At 43.4% G+C, this 20,395-nt stretch overlaps 1 protein-coding gene and 1 long non-coding RNA gene across 3 annotated transcripts in view; one reads left to right on the top strand and one right to left on the bottom strand.

Annotated features, from left to right (window-relative positions):
- The window catches only part of TNFRSF17 (TNF receptor superfamily member 17), a 12,514-nt gene extending 6,834 nt beyond the window's left edge, over positions 1–5,680 (bottom strand). The window contains exons 1-2 of one of the 2 annotated variants that reach the window (XM_006146535.2): positions 5,615–5,675; positions 1,925–2,001 (exon numbers count right to left, since the gene is read on the bottom strand). In XM_006146535.2, the coding sequence (XP_006146597.1) occupies positions 1,925–1,951 (27 nt within the window). In that variant the 5' untranslated portion in view covers positions 1,952–2,001; positions 5,615–5,675. Of the gene's footprint in view, positions 1–1,924; positions 2,002–5,614 lie in introns of both variants that reach the window. The other variant, XM_006146537.2, reaches the window with a different exon arrangement.
- The window catches only part of LOC102469525 (uncharacterized), a 15,238-nt gene extending 9,538 nt beyond the window's left edge, over positions 1–5,700 (top strand). The window contains exons 2-3 of the long non-coding RNA XR_334255.3: positions 368–445; positions 5,573–5,700. This is a non-coding gene — a long non-coding RNA (uncharacterized LOC102469525). The remainder of the gene's footprint in view (positions 1–367; positions 446–5,572) is intronic.
- Positions 5,701–20,395: the final 14,695 nt, after the last annotated feature.

Here is a 20,395-nt window from a genome sequence, read left to right as displayed (position 1 = left end):
GAGTTATTAAAGAGGCTTCAGCTGGGGGCCAGTAGATGGTATGGTGGTTAAAGCACTGGACTCCAGGCGAAGCCTCTTTAATAGCCCCCTTGACCACATGGCCAACCACAGTTCAAGTCCTGGATCTGATGACTTCAAAATCACACCAGGCTCGTGTGCGTGTGTGCCCAAAATCCCAAGAGAAGAATATTGTAGTGTGGCCATCTCCCCCAGAGGGGGGGGGTCTCACTTTTTCTGTCTCTCTGTGTCTCTGGCAAGTGCATGTACTCTATAGCAAAAATCTCTCAAAAACAAGAAAGAAGTATATAATATTCAAATGTTGATGTTAAAATTCAAAAATCAGAAACAACATATTTTTTCAATACAGGACTCAAGCCTAGAAAAGAGCTTGGACTTAGATATTAATCAAAACCTCAAGATTCCTCCTGACGTCCGTGGGAGTGAGGTAAGTGGGTAAGGCTGCCTGGGTGGGATAGCCAGAAGTTGACATAGCTGGCCCAGGAAGTTCCATTCCCTCAGTTCTCGCCAAATGTTGACCTTTGGAAGACAGGCAAAGGCCACAGGAAAAGCATGATTAGAGAAGTAGGAGGAGGACAAAGATTATCTCCCTGAACAAGCTAAGCTAGAAGAGAGTTTCAGGATGGGATGGACCGTGGGGTCAGATAATACAGAACAGGGCCACATGGTGGTGCAGCAGGAAAACAATGCTCTTCAAGGCAACTCTCACATGAAGGTTCCCAGCCCAAGCTGGAGACTTCCCTGAGTGTGGTGGACACTCATTCGCCCATGATCAGAGTAAATAGCAATTTCAAGACCTTATTGGGTGTGCACGCCCGCTCTGTCTCTCCCTCTCATGGAAGAAATAAACAAACTTTGAAAATTCTACAGAGGACCAGCCTTGCACCTTTGTAGCTCAGGGAAACAGTTCCCACATGGCCAACCATGGTTCGAATCCTGGCCCCCCAGTAGCTTGAAAAGCATGCCAAGCACAGGTATGTGTGTGCCCAAGATCTCGACAGGGTGGAAAAATGGAGAAGGGATTGTGTGACCATGCCCTATTAGAGGGTGCTTTCTCCTCCTCCCTCTTTCTGTATAGTGAATACATGTGCCCTCTGGCAACTTAAAATTTTTTAACTAAAATAAAGGTTTAAAAAATTGGAGGGGGCAGCAGGGATCGTGCCCAAAGTCCCAAAAGAAGGAGAAATGGAGAAGAGGTGATAGATTGCAGCATGACCATGCCCCATGAAGGGTTCTCTCTTTTTTTAAGGATAATTTATTTTAATTTTATTTATTACTATTATTTTACTTCAACAGAGAGAGAAAGGGAAAGTGAAAAAGCAAGCTGCCAGGTTCAGGACTAGACTGTAGTTGACCATGTGGGAGTCCAGTGCCTTAACCACCATGCCACCTGCCGGCCCTGGAGGATGCTTTCTTGTGTTCTCACTATCTGGCACATGTGCACTCTGGCAGTTTTCAAAAAAAAATTCTAGGGCTGGCCCTATGGCCTGGTGATTAAGGAAGCTGTAACCACTGGATTCCCACCTGAGATCCCTTTCTGGATGGCACAGAAAGACACTCATTTCTTTTTTTTTAATTCTTTTTTTTTTCTCTCTCTATTTATGATAGAGCACATGAGAGAGAGGGGGAAGTACCCTCCACAAGGTCTGGTCATGCCATGATTCCCTTGCTCCAGCTCTTCAGTCCACTGGCTCCTGGGTGCTCGTGGGCCCTGTATGTTTCAGACTGTCAGGTCAGGGATTCAAACCAGGATCACCATGTGGGATCTAGCTTCTATTGAGCGGTAGATTAGATCTGCTCCATGTAGCTGGTCATCTGTCTCTCTCTTTTTTTAATGATAGCACATGCACACACAAGGGAGAGGGCGTATGAGAGAGGGAAATAAGTACCTTTAACAGATTCTCACCTGCCACATTTGCCTCCCCAGGTCCATCAGCTCTTCAGGATCCTGGGCACCCACATGAGCTCAGTGTGTTTCCAAGCCTACCAGGGGACCCAAACCCGTGGTCAGCCACATGGCTTCCACTTGCAGGACACTTGTGTTACCACTATTCCACAGAAGCTGAGCCAAGATGCTCTTACTTCTAAACGTTCTCCCTAGTAATCTTACCTGCTCCCATAGTTTTAAATATGTTAATTCCCAAACCAATGTGTCTAACATCAACCTTTTCCCTAAAATCCAAACCCATGTACCATATACTTGATATTTCCACCTCAAACTCTAATCAGTGTCTCAAATTTCTTTTTTATTTTTTTTGAGAGGTTTTTGCTATAGGGCATGTGCACTCGCCAGAGAAACAGAAAGCGAGAAATCATCCCCTGGCGGGGATGGTCACACCGCATTCCCTTCTCCATTCTTTTCTCGGGATCTTGGGTATGCACACACACGCGCGCCTGGCATGAGTTTAAGCCACTGGGTCCAAGACTCTAATTGTGGTCAACCACATGGGAGTCTAGTGACATAGCCATTACGCCAACTGCTGGTCCCTCAAATTTCATTATATTAAAGTACATTTGAGGAGCCACCAGGTGGTGCATCGAGGCTCTGGACTCCCACATGGGCAATCATGGTTCAAGTCCCAGACCTGGAGGCTTACTTTTTCACTTTTCCCTTTCTCTGGTCAAATTAAATAATAATAATAAGTAAAATTAAAGAATTTAATAAAATAAAGCACCTTTGATTCTCTAAAAGGAAGATAGCATATGCTCTTTTGATCAAACTTACTTGATCATAGAATCACTTTTTTCTTTCTTTTTTTCATTTTTTTTTTCTTTTTTTGCTGCAGGGCACGTGTACTCACCAGAGACAGAGAGAGAGGGAAGGTGAGAAATTGCCCTTCAGGGGGAATGGCAATGCAACAGTCTCTTTTCCTCCACTCTCCTCTTGGGATTTTAGGCACACATGCAAGTGCACTCAACATGTTTTTCAAGCTGCTAGGCCTGGGACTTGAACAGTAAGGTCAGCCATGTGAGATCCAGCCACTTTAACTACTACTTCTCCAGCTGACCCAAGAATCACTTTTTCCAAGGCTCACTTAAGAACATTTAGGAACATAAGTTTTGTGGAACACAATTTGGGAATAATTAGTCCAGGTTAGCTCCACAATTCCTGCCAGTTCTCAAAGTCTATGATTTGTGGACTTAAAAGAACAACAATAAAACAAAAATAGCATGATTTTTTTTAACTTATCGAGTGCATGTACACTTGCCAGAGAGAGACAGAGAGAAATGGCAAACAAAAATGCACCCCTCATGTGGGACTGTCGTGCCACAATCTCTTCTCCATTTCTTACACCCTTTGGAATTTTAGGCTCACACACACATGCACCTGGCATGTTTTTCAGGCTGCACATTGAATCACCAGCACATTGATCTTGGACTCTCAGCCTCCAAAACTATGAGAAAAAAATTGCTAGTGTGTGAGCTTCCCAGTCTGTGGTAGCTAATTATAGCAGTCCAAGCAGACTCAGATAGTTAAGAAAACAACCCCTGGGAGCCGGTCCTATAGCCTAGCGGTTAAGGGAATTGGATCAACATGACTGACTGCAGTTTGACTCCTGGCTCTAGTGGCTAACACACCAAGTGTGTATTTGTACATGACCCAAATCCCGACAGAATGGAGAAGGGATTGCGTGTGGCATGATCATGTCCCATTGGAGGGGTTTGTTCTCTCTCTGTGTCTGTGTCTCTCTAGTGAGAGAGACAGCCTCTTTCATTCATAGCTTCTGACAATGAATGAAAGGAAAAGAAAAGAACAAAATATAAACCCCTGAGATTTGGGTGTCATTTGTTATTGCAACATAACCTCATTTATCTTGACTAATACAACCTAAAGCCATTGTATGAACCATTTTGCGATACTGCCTCTTTACTTCCACTAAAAACTTATAATAAACATTTATGACTGAGCAATCCCTCTCTAGGTCACTGCAGTCCAAAATTAAAGAAGCCTCAAAAGAACACAAAACTAACAGTGCAAAGAAATAGCTAACACTGAGCCAGAAACCTCAGCCCTCCACTGCACATAAACTGCAGATGGGTTACTTTCTTCTTCAATTCGAAACAGAGCCTGAGGGAAGTGTGCCTCATGCTCAGGGGAGTTGGAGGAGATGAAACAGCTCAGAGCCAGGCTCTAATGAAGCAGGAAGCTCAGAAGCCCTGCCAAGTGAGTCCCAGTAGCAGAGGAGCCCAATGCAAAGATGTTCTTCTGTCCTTCCCTCCCTCTTAGATCTCTGCACATCCCTCAGAAGCCTTGTTTGCTTGTGGACCTGGAAAGGCTGATTTGGGGCCAATTCTCGAGGCCCTCTGCTAGTTTTCCATGAGCATTCTCTTTGAAGATCAATCTTCTGAACTGTTTTCTCTCCGCCCTATCCGAAGTGCCTCACTCTGTCAGCCCTTTAGAATTTTTCAAAGTGGTTTTGCTCTGATTTCCAGGGTGCCCTGACTGTTGATGACTGTAAGGCTCTTCTTCTCAGGGAAGTTTGATTTTTTTTTTTTAATCACAGACTTCTTCCCATGACACTTTTTGTCTCCACTTTCTTTTTTTTATTATTTTGGAGAGGTTTTTGCTATAGGGGGTATGCGCTCGCCAGACAGACAGAGAGAGACAGAGAGACAGAAAGCAAGAAATCACCCCCCAGGGGGGATGGCCACACCGCAATCCCTTCTCCTCCATTCTCCTCTCGGGATCTTGGGCATGCACGCATATGTGCCCGGTGTGAGTTTAAGCCTCTGGGTCTAGGACGCGAACCTCGGTCAACTACGTGGGAGTCCAGCGACATAGCCATTATGCTAACTGCTGGTCCCAACACTTTTTGTTTTTATTTTTTAAGTTTTTCATAGGGTGACTATCATTGCAATGAAGCAGGAAGCTCAGAAGCCCTGCCAAGTGAGTCCCAGTAGCAGAGGAGCCCAATGCAAAGATGTTCTTCTGTCCTTCCCTCCCTCTTAGATCTCTGCACATCCCTCAGAAGCCTTGTTTGCTTGTGGACCTGGAAAGGCTGATTTGGGGCCAATTCTCGAGGCCCTCTGCTAGTTTTCCATGAGCATTCTCTTTGAAGATCAATCTTCTGAACTGTTTTCTCTCCGCCCTATCCGAAGTGCCTCACTCTGTCAGCCCTTTAGAATTTTTCAAAGTGGTTTTGCTCTGATTTCCAGGGTGCCCTGACTGTTGATGACTGTAAGGCTCTTCTTCTCAGGGAAGTTTGATTTTTTTTTTAATCACAGACTTCTTCCCATGACACTTTTTGTCTCCACTTTCTTTTTTTTATTATTTTGGAGAGGTTTTTGCTATAGGGGGTATGCGCTCGCCAGACAGACAGAGAGAGACAGAGAGACAGAAAGCAAGAAATCACCCCCCAGGGGGGATGGCCACACCGCAATCCCTTCTCCTCCATTCTCCTCTCGGGATCTTGGGCATGCACGCATATGTGCCCGGTGTGAGTTTAAGCCTCTGGGTCTAGGACGCGAACCTCGGTCAACTACGTGGGAGTCCAGCGACATAGCCATTATGCTAACTGCTGGTCCCAACACTTTTTGTCTCTGCTTTCAACAGCAACTACCACAAGACACGAAACACTGAGAATGGTACCCGCACCATTAGACGATTGGAGAAGCAGACGGAAATCCTTCCAGTCAGTAACTATGGATCATGGGCCTACCGTATACTAGGCATGATGCAGAGTACAACAGTGAGCCCACCGTAAGATGTGGTTCTTTGCCCCGATGGAGTTTATAGTCTGGTGAGGAAAACAAACAAACAAAAAAGTAATAAAGTACGTACAATTTGAAATCCCCCCCAGGAACATCCATTCAATCACCCTGTCATCAAATTTCTATTGAGTGCCAGCTATTTGCCAGACACAGTGTAAGGCCCTGGAGACTAAGAAGTGAATAAAATGGCTATAGTGCGGGCCTCCTGCAGCTCAACATTGCACAGAGGAAGGTCACTGAACAGTAGTGGTTCCGTGTGCTCTTTCCAGGTGATGGGTGCTCCACGGTGATGTCGTAGGAGGGGCTTTCCTCTACTACCCACCCAGCAGTGGAGAGACACACCAACTTTCTGTTTGAGCTGGCCATGTAGCATGGCAGTCAGGCGCTGTGGAGAGGAAGCTAGATCCCACATGGCCAGCCAGGATTAGAATCCTGACCCCATCAGCTTGAGAAATACTCTTCAGCACACACATACACAGGATTATGATGGAGGGAGAATTGAAGGAAGGAGGATGACAGTGCGGCTTGCCCCACTGGCAGTTCTCGCTCCTTCTCCTCTCACACACAAGTACGCCTTCTGGCCTAAAGAAAAAGAAAGAACATTCTCTTTACATTGGAAACACTTTTAATTTCTTTTAGCCAACTCATATCTCTGGATATTCCCTTTTAGTTCACATTAGATTAAACAAGTCCTCATTAAAATGTGATTTAGGGGCATGTAAAGTTCATTGGGAAGATGATTACACATCAGAATGCCAAGAGCAATAACTCAATTTCTCTTTCAGATCATCTTGTTTAGGATTTTTAAAAATTCAATAAAATTAGTATTTGACACAAGATTTTAAAATATGAAGACTGGAAACTCTGTCTGAATCAAAGAACCAAAGCCCTGATTTAAGATTTTGAAAATGTTCTAACATAACATGAGGGGTTCCAGTGCAGGAAAAGTGAAGTGAACACACTCCTCCTTGTTTCCCCTCTGATTTTAGCTATGAAACTAAGCCAGAGTGGGGCCAGCAGGTGGCGTGGCGGTTAAGGGAGCTGGACTCCCATGTGTTTGACTGCAATTTGAGTCCCAGACCCGGCAGCTTGCTTTCTCATTTTCCCTCTCTCTCACTTTGTCCCTTTCTGGTCAAAAAAAAATGAATGAAGTTAAATAAAATAATTCTTTAAAAAAAAAGAAAGACTTTGAAACAGACCATTGCTTACTCCTGATTGCAGGCTGGCCATTTGGTGACATGCACAAGACAGATCTCACTGCACCAAAAAGCCTTTGAAAAGTGAACTGGCACTAGAATCACAGCCTACACAAGATGGGTGAGCATGCTCAGTCTGAGCCTAACTAGTTTGATTGCCTGCTAAAACAAAAATACCTCATCTCATCAGCCATTACATTTTCTTGAAATACTAGAAAAAAGTTCACATAACCCAAGAAATGGCAGAAAAGAGGAAATGGAAAAATAAGAAACAGAGAAAAAACAGAAAACAAATTATAAAAATGTAGACCTTAATCCAAGCATATTAATAATTATGTTGGGATGGGACCGGCAGATGGCGTAATGGCTACATTGCTGGACTCCCATGTAGTCAAATGTGGTTTGTGTCCCAGATCCGGCAGCTTAAACTCATGCTGGGCATGTGTGCGTGCGTGCCCAAGATCCCTAGAGGAGAATGGAGGAGAAGGGATTGTGGCATGGCCATCCCCCCTGGGGGGAGTGATTTCTCGCTTTCTGTCTGTCTCTGTCTTTCTGGCAAGCACATGCACCCTATAGCAAAAACCTCTCAAAAAAAAAAGAATATATATATATATATATATATATTATGCATATGTGTGTGTGTGTGTGTGTGTGTGTGTATGTTGGGGACCAGCAGATAGCATAGCAGTTATGTCACTGGACTACCATGTGGTTGACCATGGTTTGAGTCCCAGATCCAGTTGACTGGGTACATGTGCATGCATGCCCAAGATCCCAGGAGAAGAAAAGAGAAGGGTTGAGGTGTGGCGATCCCCCCCAGGGGCTGATTTCTCACTTTCTGTCTCTCTGTCTCTCCAGCAAGCACACACACCCTATAGCAAAAATCTCTCCCTCCAAAAAAAATAATAATTACGTTGAGGCCCAGTCTCTGCAGCAGTTGGTAACATATTGGTCTGTGGAGCTAGAAGCCATGTGTCAAGCTGCAGTTCAAATCCTTGCCCCAGTTGCCCTAAAAACATCAGACGCATGCACATGTGAGCAGCCTCCAGAACTGTGAGAAACATATTTCTGTTGTTTATAAGCAACTATTGGGCTGGTTCTATGGCCTAGTTGTTAAGGGAGCTGGATCCCATATGGCTGACTGTGCAGTTCAAATCCCAGCCCAGTGGCTTGAAAAATACAGTAGGTGGGACCAGCAGATGGCATAATAGTTTTGTCGCTGGACTCCCACGTAGTTGACTGCAGTTCGAGTCTTGGACCTGGCAACGTAAAACTCATGCTGGGTGTATGTGTGTGCATGCCCAAAATCCCAAGAAGAGAATGGAAGAGCAGGGATTGTGGTATGACCATGTCCCCTGAGGGGGGTGATTTCTCGCTTTCTATCTCTCTGTCTCTCTGGCAAGCGCACACAACCTATAGCAAAAATTTCTCTTAAAAAAAAGAAAAATACACTAGGCACATATGCATGTGTGCATGCATGCCTGAAATCCCAAATGATAGGGAAATGAAGGTGAAGGAATTATGGCATGACCACACCCTATGGGAGGGGCTTTTTTCCTCTCCCTCTCTGTTTCTCTGATAAATATACATGTCCTCTAGCCAAAAAAGAAAAAAAAAAAAAAAAAAAGAACCTAGTTTATTATATGAACTGCTTTGTTATAGCAGCCCACACAGACTCACAGACTAAGACGGGAGCTGTCCCATACATTGTGGAGTGTTTAGCAATGTCCCTAACCTCTACTCATTGGATGCCAGAAATACTTCTCAACTAAACCCAACCAGTTATGAGAGTGACAAATGTCCTCTGGAAAAATCACCCGTAGTTAAGAACCACTGCCCTGCAGAAATGAAAAATTAGGTTCACATAAGACTTGCATAATGTTCACAGCAACTCTACTCACAATCATCAAAAAACTGGAAACAACCCAGAAGCCCTTTGACAGATAAACTGAATGCAGTACACCCACAGAATGGAATGCTGTGCAAAAACAAAAAGAGAACAAACTAATAATACACACAAAACCGCAGACGAAACTCAGAGGTAGTGCAGAGTGAAAGAAGCCAGTGTCGAAGGTTCCACACTAAATGACTCTGTATAACATTCCCAAGAAGAATTCTCTATTAACAGTCCTGATTAGGAACAGGTCAATGGGTACCAACAAGTATCTATCTCACTGGACTCCCACATGGCCAATGGAGATGCAAGTCCCAGACCCGGTGGCTTAAAACTCATGCCAGGCACATGTGCACACGTGCCCAAAATCTCAAGAGGAGAATGAAGGAGAAGAGATTGCAGCATGGCCGTCCCCCAAGGGGGTGATTTCTCACTTTCTCTCTCTGTCTCACCAGTGAATACACACACCTTATACCAAAAATCTCTCCAAAAAAAGAACAGGTCAGTGGTTGAGGAATTAGACGAGCAAGAGTGACTACAGTAGGTAGCAAAGCATGTTTGTTTGTTTTTCAAATTATTTTTAAGTTTGTTTTAGGGCTTTTATGGTTAATTCTTATTTTTATCTGTATTAAATAACTTATTTTTCAATAAACATATGTTGCTTTTATAATAATAAAATATTTAGTTATAAATATTTAATTTATAATTGAATTACAATTTGAGAAATCTTCTGTTTAAAGCCAATAAAATCTTTCCTTTTTTTTTTGAGAGACAGATTTTTGCTATAAGGCACATGTGCTTGCCAGAGAGACAGAAAGAGAAATCATGCACACACACCTAGCATCATGAATTTCAAGCCACCAGGTCCGGGACTCGAACTGCAATCAGCCATGTGGGAGTCCAGTGATGTAACCATCATGCCACCTGCTGGTTTCCCAACAAAATCTTTCTTTCTTTTTTTTTTTTTTTGAGAGGTTTTCGCTATAGGGCGCGTGCACTCGCCAGACAGAGAGACATAGAGACAGAAAGCGAGAAATCACCCCCCAGGGGGGATGGTTACGCCGCAATCCCTTCTCCTCCATTCTCCTCTAGGGATCTTGGGCACACATGCACACGTGCCCGGCGTGAGTTTTAAGCCACCAGGTCTAGGACGCGAACCGCGGTCGACTACGTGGGAGTCCAGCAACATAGCCATTATGCTAACTGCTGGTTCCCAACAAAATCTTTCTATACACCAGGTTAATTGAAGTACAAAATGATTTAATAATGATGGCATAGGGAATAAGTTAGTATAGGATATGGATTAAGAGTGTCGTCTTTAAGTTTATTGTTTCTTCCACGAGCAAGACAGATATAAAAAACAAAAAATACACACTCAGGCAGAACCCACAATAGGGTCTTGATATTGTGATCCACCCCCAGCCTCATTTGGCCCCAGGTCAAGAGCACACAACACACACCTAGCATGTTTAGGGACGTCTCTGGATATGAACCAGGAACCCTCCCATATAGGTCAGCCTTGCAGAGTGTCATGTTTTTCCACTGCACCACCATCCAGCGCCCTATATCGCGGTCTTTGTAATCATGCAGCCTGGGCTGGCCCTGCCGTGCAGCGTTGGGTGCTGTGTGTTGAGAGCTGGATCCCATGCGGCCGACTGTAGCATGAGTTCCATGGCCAGCAGCTTAAGGGATGTGCCAGGCATGTGTGCTAATGTACCTGGAGTCCTGATGGGATGGAGAAAGGAGGAAGGGAGAATTACAGCATGATTACATCCTAATTGGGGGGGGGGGGGGGGGGTTCTCACTCCCTCTCTCTCTGTCTTGCAAATAAATAGATAAGAAACAGGCAACCCTGGTTTAAATTCCAGTTGTGTGGAACATGATGGCATATGCCCCAACACATAGTTACTGGACACCAGAGAACTCTGGCATTGGGACCAGTGCTCACTCGCTCGCTCTCTCTGTCTCAAATTCTCATTGTCTCCTGGAAAAATCGCCCGTAGTTAAGAACCACTGCCCTGCAGAAATGAAAAATTAGGTTCACATAAGACTTTCATAATGTTCATAGCAACTCTACTCACAATCATCAAAAAACTGGAAACAACCCAGAAGCCCTTTGACAGATAAACTGAATGCAGTACACCCACAGAATGGAGTGCTGTGCACTTATTAGATGTCTGACCTAACAATGACCCTGACCTAGAGAAGTGGAACAGCAGCTGCTATCAAGGGTTGCTATAAGGGTATCCCAGGCCATCCATGTAATGCAATGACTTCAGGGCCTCCCACATAGGAAATCATCTCTGAGTAGCTTTTCATATGTACTGGATGATAAATATTTTTAAAAATTTTGCCAGAGGTGGGCTGGCAGGTGGCATGGTGGTTGGAGTGCTGGACTCCCACATGGCTGACCGTGTTTGAGTCCCAGACCTGGCTACTTGCTTCCTCATTCTCCTTTATCTCTCTCTCTATCTATCTCTCTCTGGTCAAATGGAAGAATAAGAATAAATAAATAAATAAAATTAAATAAATATTTCTTTTACAAAAAATTGCCAGAGGGTATAAGCACTCACTAAAGAGACTGAGAGGGGGAAAGGAGAAAGCACCCCCATGGTCATCCTGCAATCTCTTTTCTCCCACCTCTCTCTCTCTTCAGAATTTTAGGCACACACACACACATGTCCCCGGCATGTCTCTCAAGTCACCAAATCTGGGACTTGAACTGCACAGTCAGTCATGTGGGATACAGCTCCTTAACCACCAGGTCCACGCTGGCCTGATGAATATGTTCAAGTTTGAGTAGCTCCACATCTGCAGCTTCTACATCACCTAGATGGACTTCAGGGACACTCTTCATACGGTCTTCACATTTTGAACATGCCGCCAATATTCACCTACAAATATTTGTTAGTATTACGTGGCATCTAATCATCTAAACCTATTACACATCAAAGGATTGAGAGTATCATTCAACCTGCCAAGCATATTATTTAGAGCCAGCCCATGGCATGGTGGTTAAGGCAGGTGGATCCCACATGGCTGACTGCAGTTCAAGTCCTGGATCTGACAGCTTGAGAAACACACCAGGCACATGTGTGTGTGCCCAAAATTCCACTAAAGGAGAAACAGAGGAGAAAGGATTGCAAAGCAACCATACCCTGTGCGAGGGTGCATTCTCACTTTCTCTCTGTCTCTTCCAGGGAGCACATGCAACATCTGGGGAAAAAAAAATTTTTTTTTAATGAATATTATTTATAAAATCCTATAGGCCTTAGGCCAGCTCTATAGCCTAGTGGTTAAGGGAGGCAGACTCCACATGGCTGACTGTGGTTCAAATCCTGACCCCAGTGGCTTAAAAAACAATGTCAGGCAGGGGTGCATGCCCAAAGTGGATGGAGGAGTGAAAGAGAAAGGATTATGGCATGACCACACTCTGCTGGGAGTGCTTTCTCTCACTCTCTCACTCTCTCTCTGGTCAAATTTAAATAAATAAATAAAGTTAAATAAAATAATTCTTTTTTACAAAAAGAAATCATCCAGACATCTGAAGCTAGCACATTTTCCACAACTGCCTCACTTCGTTTTCTTCATAATGGAGGTTTCGATACAAAATGTAGTGAGGAAATTGACAGTGAGAAGGAACCCGAAGGTCCCAGCATGGTTGTGTGCTACGATATGATATGCATTGCCATTTTATCACAGTCATATTCTAATACATTCTTGTCTGGGAGACAGAAAGCTCCAGAACTGATGCTTCAGATTAAATGTGAAAAGCAAATTCCTGCCTTGACTCAAGGTGACTGTCTCTCTCTCTGGGACACAGAATGCAAATGTATGCTGCTGCTGCTTTATTTATTTATTTGTTTATTTATTTAATGCCCAGAGGGCAAGCCAGAGAGAGAGGAAAAAAACACACCCCAGCCAGTGTGGTCATTGCAATCCTTTCCCGTCCATTTCTCCATCCTGTCATGATCCCCGGCGTGCACACACATGCACCAAGTGTGTTAAAGCTGTTGAGGCTGAGATTCAAACCACACTCAGCCAGGTGGAATCTGGCTTTCAGAGCACAAGGCTTAAACACTGTGCTATGGGGCTGAACTTCTCACTTCAACTTCCTAATGCATACTTCATTTTCCTGACCTTTGCTCTAATTTAGCTGCAATAGTAACTTCAAATCACAGGAAAGGTCCCCTACATACAGGAATCACATCACAGAGTCAGACTGATTTGGGATCCTGGCCAAGCACCTATACTTACTAGCATGTGGCTTTGGTCGATTTATTTTTTGTTTGGAGAGAGGTTTTTTGTTTGGTTTGGTTGTTTTTGCTTTTTGCAATAGGGCGTGTGCACTCCCTAGAGAGAAAGAGAAAGACAGAGAGACAGAAAGTGAGAAATTACCCCCCCCAGGGGTGATGACCATGCTGCAATCTCTTCTCCTCCATTTGCCTCTCAGAATTTCGGGTATGCATGCACACACACCCAGTGAGTTTCAAGCCACCAGATCCAGGACTTGAACCATGGTCAACCATGTGGGAGTCCAGTGCCCAAACCATTAAGTCACCTGCTGGCCCCTGGTCAAATTATTTTTAGACTGTCTATGCTTTGGGGACTTTCTCTGAGAAGAGAAATGTAATGATATGACCTATCACGTAACTTGTGAAATTAAATGAGATAATATTTAAGGTAGTAGTGAAGCACAGGCTGTGGACTGAGAGTGGTCCTCCAAGAGAAAGAGAATTTCCTCACTTCATACTTCACTAGTGAACTTGGTACCCCACTGTAGCTCAGCAACCGCCATGCAGCAAGGACTCAATAGCTGGTGGTCGTTTTACTTTATTTATTTATTTCTGAAGAGGTTTTTGCTATAGGGCGCATGTGCTCACCAGACAGAGACAGAGAGACAGAAAGCAAGAAATCACCCCCCAGGGGGAATAGCTATGCCGAAATCCCTTCTCCTCTATTCTCCTCTCAGGATCTTGGGCACGCATGTACACGCACCCGGTGTGAGTTTTAAGCCACTGAGTCCAGGACTTGAACCGCAGTCGACTATGTGGGAGTCCAGCGACATAGCCATTACAACAACTGCTGGTCCCACTTTATTTTATTTTAATAACACTTTTATTAAGCTATAAGTCATACGGGAACCAGCAGTTAGCGTAATGGCTATGTCGCTGGACTCCCACGTAGTCGACCGCGGTTCACGTCCTGGACCCAGTGGCTTAACCTCACGCCGGGTGCATGTGCATGCATGCCCAAGATCCCCAGAGGAGAATGGAGGAGAAGGGATTGCGGCGTGACCATCCCTTCTGGGGGGGTGATTTCTCGCTTTCTGTCTCTATGTCTCTGTCTGTCTGGCGAGCGCACGCGCCCTATAGCGAAAACCTCTCCAAAAAAAAATAAATAAATAAAAAGAATGCCTTTAAAAAAAAAAAGAATGCCTTTAAAAAAAAAAGATATAAGTCATATACTACATAGATTACTCTTGTAAAGTGTATAATTTGGGCTAGCCCCATAGCCAAGTGATTAAGGGAGCCAGATCCCTCATGGTCGACCGTGCGGTTTGAATCCTGGCCCAGCGACTTGAAAATACACCAGGTAATGTGCCTGTGTGCCCAAAATACTTACAGGATGGAGAAATGGAGGAGAAGGGATTATGACGTGACCATACTCCGTTGGGAGGTACTTCCTTCCTCTCTCTGTCTCTATCTCTCTGGCTAGTGCACATGCCCTCTGGCAATTAAGTACATAATACAGTGGGTTATAAAATATTTAATCAGTCCAAAAATAAACTATGTTCATAGCATGATTTCAAGTTTCACCCATGTTATAGCATGGATCCGTACTGCATTCCTTTCTGTTTTGTCTGGGTCCATGACATTTGTATTGTTTTCACATTTTAGCTGTTTTGAATACTGCCACTATGAGCACTGGTGCACAAATCTTCATGTGCCATCTTTCCAGTTCTCTTGAGTATATAGCAAGCAGTAGGGCCGCATGGTCGTTCTATGTTTAACTTTCTGAGGAACCGCCATCATGTTATTATTTACCATGATTTTCATCTGAATTCCTTGTTTCTACAACTACCTGGCACTCATAGTAACTCAGTGATCACCAGAGACTAGTGTTTCCTGAAATAAATAAATTTCTTTTTTTTTATTTGCTATGGGATGCATGTGCTCGCTGGATACAGATTGAGAGAGAGAAAAAAAGCAAGAAAGCCTCCCCCAGGGGGAGTAGCCAAACTGCAATCCCTTCTCCATTCTCATCTCAGGATTTGAGGCACACACACATGCACCTGGCACATTTTCTTCTTCTTTTTTTTTTTTTTAAATGAGAGATTCTTGCTGTAGGGCACATGTGCTCACTGGAGAGAAAGACAGAGACAGAAAGTGAGAAATCATCTGCCCCAGGAGAGATGACTATGCTGCAATCTCTTCTCCTTCATTTTCCCCTTGGGACCTTGGACATGCATGCACATGCGCCCAGTGTGAGTTTAAGCCACCAGGTTCGGGACTTGAACCACAGTCAACTACATGGGAGTCCAGCAATGGAACCATTACGCCATCTCCTGGTCCCACCTGGCATTTTTTTCAAGCCACTGGGTCTAGGACTTAAACTGTGCAGTCAGCCATGTGGGATCTACCCACCTTAATATCCATGCTGCCTGACTGGCCTCTAACATAAATTTCAAGAAACTCCAGTCTCAGATAATGTTCCATGAGAAAAAGGTTTCCCATTCAAAAAAGCTTGGAAAATGGTGCATGCCAAATAACTCAAAGTTAAAATTGATGGTTATATATGAAGTGTTCTATGCATATCCTATAATAGAGGATACTGTGGTCCCAATGGTTCTCAAATGTATGTGACCAACAGGCCCTTTTATAGACATTGCCTGTCAATAGAATTCAGCATCTACAGAACCCATTTGGGGAAATGCTATTAGAGTCATAGACAACACAACTAGAATACACAGACATTTGTGACTAATCAAGATGTTTCTCCAGTCCATGAATCTCACTATCTTGGGGAAGATAAGTGTAACTTTGAATGCCTGGAGGCAGCAGCGCCTGAAGTCAGTTGCATGCAACTTTTCAGATACATGGGCCAATAAATTCCTTTTCCTTTAAATAAAGGTGAGTTTATTTTCTGTCTCTTGTATCTTAAAGAGTCTGATGAATTTGAGTGAGCTACTTCTGGATTTTTCTGATAGGCACTCAAGACTATCAATACGAAATTCTATCTACAAGCAAGCTCTTCAGACACCAATGCTGAATTTAGGATTTATGTTACAAGCCTTGGAATGCTGAAAATGCCTGACCAAGATAGCATTAAAACTGCCTGTCTCTCACTTTTTTTTTTTTTTTTTTTTTTTTTTTGATGGTTTGCTATAGAGCACATATGCTTACCAGAGAGAGAAAATGAGAAAGCACTCCCCTGGGAGATGGCCACTCTGCAACCCTATCTCCTCCATTCTCCTCTCCGGATTTTGGGCCTATACAGACATGCATCTGGTGTGTGTGTGTGTGTGTGTGTGTGTGTGTGTGTAAGAGTTACTTATTTAATTTTATCTATCATTATTATTTTTAAACTTGATATAAGCACCCACCAGAGAGAAATAGAGAGAGAGAGAGAAAATGAGAAAACAAGCCAGCAGGTCCAGTACTCAAACCATAGTTGGCCATGGGAAGTACAGCACCTTAACTACCACACCACCTGCTGGCCCCATCTGATGTATTTTTCAAGCTGCCATGTCTGGGGCTGGAACCATACCATCAGACATGTGGGATTCAGCCTCCCTAACCACCACACCACTGGCTGGCCTCTGTCTTTCCCATTTTGTTATTTGTTTTACCTTAGTGATGAGTGATAACTAGAAACATAGTCATATAGAGCTTAAAATATCTTGGTGAAATGTACCTCAGACAGGATAGTAAGCAAATGATTAAGCAAATAACAGTAAATATATTTTTTAAAGAAATATTTATTTACTTGTTTACTTATTTTAATTTGACCAGAGAGGGACTGACAGAGAGAGAGAAAAAAAGTGAGAAAGCAAGCCACCAGGTCCAGGACTTAAACCATGGTGAGCCATGTGGGATCCAGCACTCTTTACCACCATGCCATCTGCCAGCCTTGACAGTAAATATATTTTAATAAAATGTAAATTTTATGAAATCATTTTCAGTCAATTGACCAACTGAATTCTTCAACACTTACCTCATCAGTCTAAGATGTACTGACAGAGCTGGACAGGGGCACAGAGGTAGAACACTATACTCTGCAAAGCTGACCCACGTGAGAAGGTTCTGGGTTTGCATCTGGAGACCTCCTGAGAATGGTCAAATTTTAATTAATTAATTAATTATTTTTATAAAATTGCCAAAGTGTGTGCATGTTTACCAGAGACAGAGAATGAGAGGAGAAAGCACCGCCCTGTGGGATGGTCACACTGCAACCCTTTCTCCTCCGTTTCTCTTTCCTGCTGGGATTTTAGGCATACATGCACATGTGCCCAGCAGGTATCTCAAACTACTGGGTCTGAATCTCAAACCACAGATCAGCCATATGGGATCCAGCTGCCTTACCCATCAGTCCATATAGCCAGCCCTATAATCATTTTATCTATATAATTTTAATCTGTATATAACAGGGACCAGCAGATGAAGTAATGGGTATGTCACTGGACTTTCACGTAGTCAGTCATGGTTTGAGTCCTGGGCCCAGCAGCTTAAAATTCACACCAGGTGCATGTGTGTGTGTGCGTGCATGCCCAAGATCCTGAGAGGAGAATGGAGGAGAAGGGATTGTGGCGTGACATCCCCCCAGAGGGTTATTTCTCACTTTCTGTCTCTCTGTCTTTCTGCCAAGTGCACATGCCCTATAGCAAAAATCTCTCTCAAAAAAAAAAATAGTATATAACATAAAGGTATATTTGTATAATGAATGGATATTTTAGAAGATTTTATCTTTTAAAAAAAATTGCCAGAGGCTGTGAATCCTCACCAGAGACAGAGAGGGGGAAAAGAGCATTCCCAGTGGCATGGGAATGCTGCAGTTACTTCTCCATCTCGCCATCCTGTTGTGATTTCAGTCATACACACACACGTGCTCAGAGCATTTCTCAAGTCAACGGGGAAGGGATTCAAACATGTAGGCAGCCACCTGGGGCCCTACTCCAACCACTAAGTCAAAGCCAGCTCAGAAGATTTTACTTTATATTTTTAAAGAATTATTTTATTTAACTTTATTTATTTATTTATTTTAATTTGACCAGAGAGGGACGAGGGGGAAGTGAGAAAGCAAGCCTCCAGGTCCAGAACCCAATCCGTGGTCGGCCATGTGGGAGTCTAGCGCCTTTAACCACCACGCTACCTGCCAACCCTCAGAAGATTTTACTTTTTAATGAATAAAACAGTGGAGAAATTTCTCCTCTCCTACTGAGCATGGTGCTGGTCACTGTTCAATTCTCACAGCCTGGGACATTCTCAGAGTAAATTAAATCTCCAAAGAGTCTTCCTGTAAGTCTCCCCGAGTGATTCTGGGAATGCAGGTACCCACAACTACTACTGAGATGGGTTGAGAAACAAACACATATGTCACGAGGTGAGAAAGTCATGAAATACATACATGCACACTCACTCACGAGGAGACGGAAGGAGGGAAAGGCAGAGTGTGCTGCTTGAGGAGGTGGGTGCCTGTCTTCATTCTGTGCTGCTACAAGAGAATTCCACAGACTGGGTAATTTGAAATGAACAAAAATATACTTCTCATGGTTCTGGAGGCTGGGAAGTCCAATATCAAGGGGCCAGCATCTGGCAAGGGCCTCCTTACTTCATCACCCCATGATAGAAGGCAGGACAAGAGAGAGAGAAGACCAGACTCATCCTTTTGCAGGGAAGCCACTCCCACAGAGGCAGAATCTTATTGATCTAATCACCTATTAAAGCCCACCTCTCAACACTGCTTATTAAGGAGTGCTTCAGATGAACTTGGGAGACACATTCTAGCCATAGTGTGGCCTCAGGTCACAGTTCTGTCCTCCCAGGTCATAGCACTTTGACCAAAAGTCTTTCTGTTTTTGCCTACTAACTTTCAGGAGAATTTTTTATTTTGATAAATAATAATTGACAGGCCAGCAGGTGGAGTGATGATTAAGGTGGTAGATCCCACATAGCCGACTGTATGGTGTGAGTCCCAGACCCAGAGACTTGAAAATCACACAAGGCACTTGTGCATGCATGCCAAAAATCCAGAAAGGCGAATGGAAGAGAAAGGATTGCTAAGTGGCCATCCTCCCTGGAGGGGATGATTTCTCATTTATCCTTTCTCCATCTGTCTGTCCCTGGTGAGCACACCCTTCAACCAAAAAACTAAACAACTAACTATATAAAAATTAATAGCATGCTCATTTTGCTAGCTCCCTTGAGCTAGCTGTCATACCAAGATGTGTTTATATTTCTGTTTTCAATCATTTATGCCCTTCACTGCCAGACCTATTTTTAAAACTTTCCAAATCAAACAAAAGCAGTTTCAGAAAAACAGCTGGCCACATCGCAGTTTGGTTCAGTTCTATAGAAAGCCTGACTTTGTGGGATTTTTTCTAAGAAGAAAAGGTTCCCACCAATTTAGTATTTCAAGTCAATGAGAACTGTCAACCTTATTGAATAGCAAGAGCTTCAGCAACAGCTCTGAGTCAATAGGAAGATAGTTACAATATTTTAATTTATTTTACTTACGGGCCTTTTTTTAGAAGTTAATGGATATTCCCTTTACCCTGAACTTGATTCCCTAAATCTGATGTACTGTTATAAAATTATGAATATATGAATAATTTGCACACATTAAATTTTGAGACTGAAATGTGTCGCCATGTATTTTAAACCATTTTTGAAAATTTTCTGATTAAGAAGTGTTCAGAAATGGAGAGCATCAATTCAGAACTATGATTACTTTTATTTCTTTCCTTTTTTTTTTTTTTAGAGGCTTTGCCACTGGGTGCATGTGCTCTCCAGAGAGAGAAAGGCAGAGACAGGGAGAGGGAAAGTAAGAAATCACCCCCAAGGATGGATGGCCATGCTTCAATCCCTTCTCTTCCATTCTCCTCACAGGATCTTGGGCACACACGCACACGCGCCCAGCATGATTTTCAAGTCACCAGGACTTGAACCATGGTCAGCCATGTGGAAGTCTAGCGACATAACCAGTACCCCATCTGCTGGGCCCAAACTATTTTATTTCTATATTTAAGATTACATCTATGGTATGAACAACATGGTTTTAATATAAATGTGAGTCTACTTTCGGTCTTTCATTTAATGTATTTTCATTGTGTGTATAATGATATGCAAACTCATGCTTTCAAAAGAGATGTCTTTTCCAAACATCAACAGGCAAAAATGCTGGGCATACACTCTCCTTTTTTTTGCTCATTATTTTAGCAGTTGTTGGGTGAGCCAGCTTTGAACACATGATTTTCTGAGTTTCCCCCGCCCCCCATCTTTGTGAAGGACTCATTTTCTTTATTTTTTTTTCTTTTTTGGAGAGGTTTTTGCTATAGGGCGCGTGCGCTCGCCAG

Source organism: Tupaia chinensis, unplaced genomic scaffold, assembly GCF_000334495.1.
Source record: "Tupaia chinensis unplaced genomic scaffold, TupChi_1.0 Scaffold000182_1, whole genome shotgun sequence".
Taxonomy (NCBI): Eukaryota; Metazoa; Chordata; class Mammalia; order Scandentia; family Tupaiidae; genus Tupaia; species Tupaia belangeri.
This window is presented reverse-complemented; position numbering and strand designations above follow the sequence as displayed.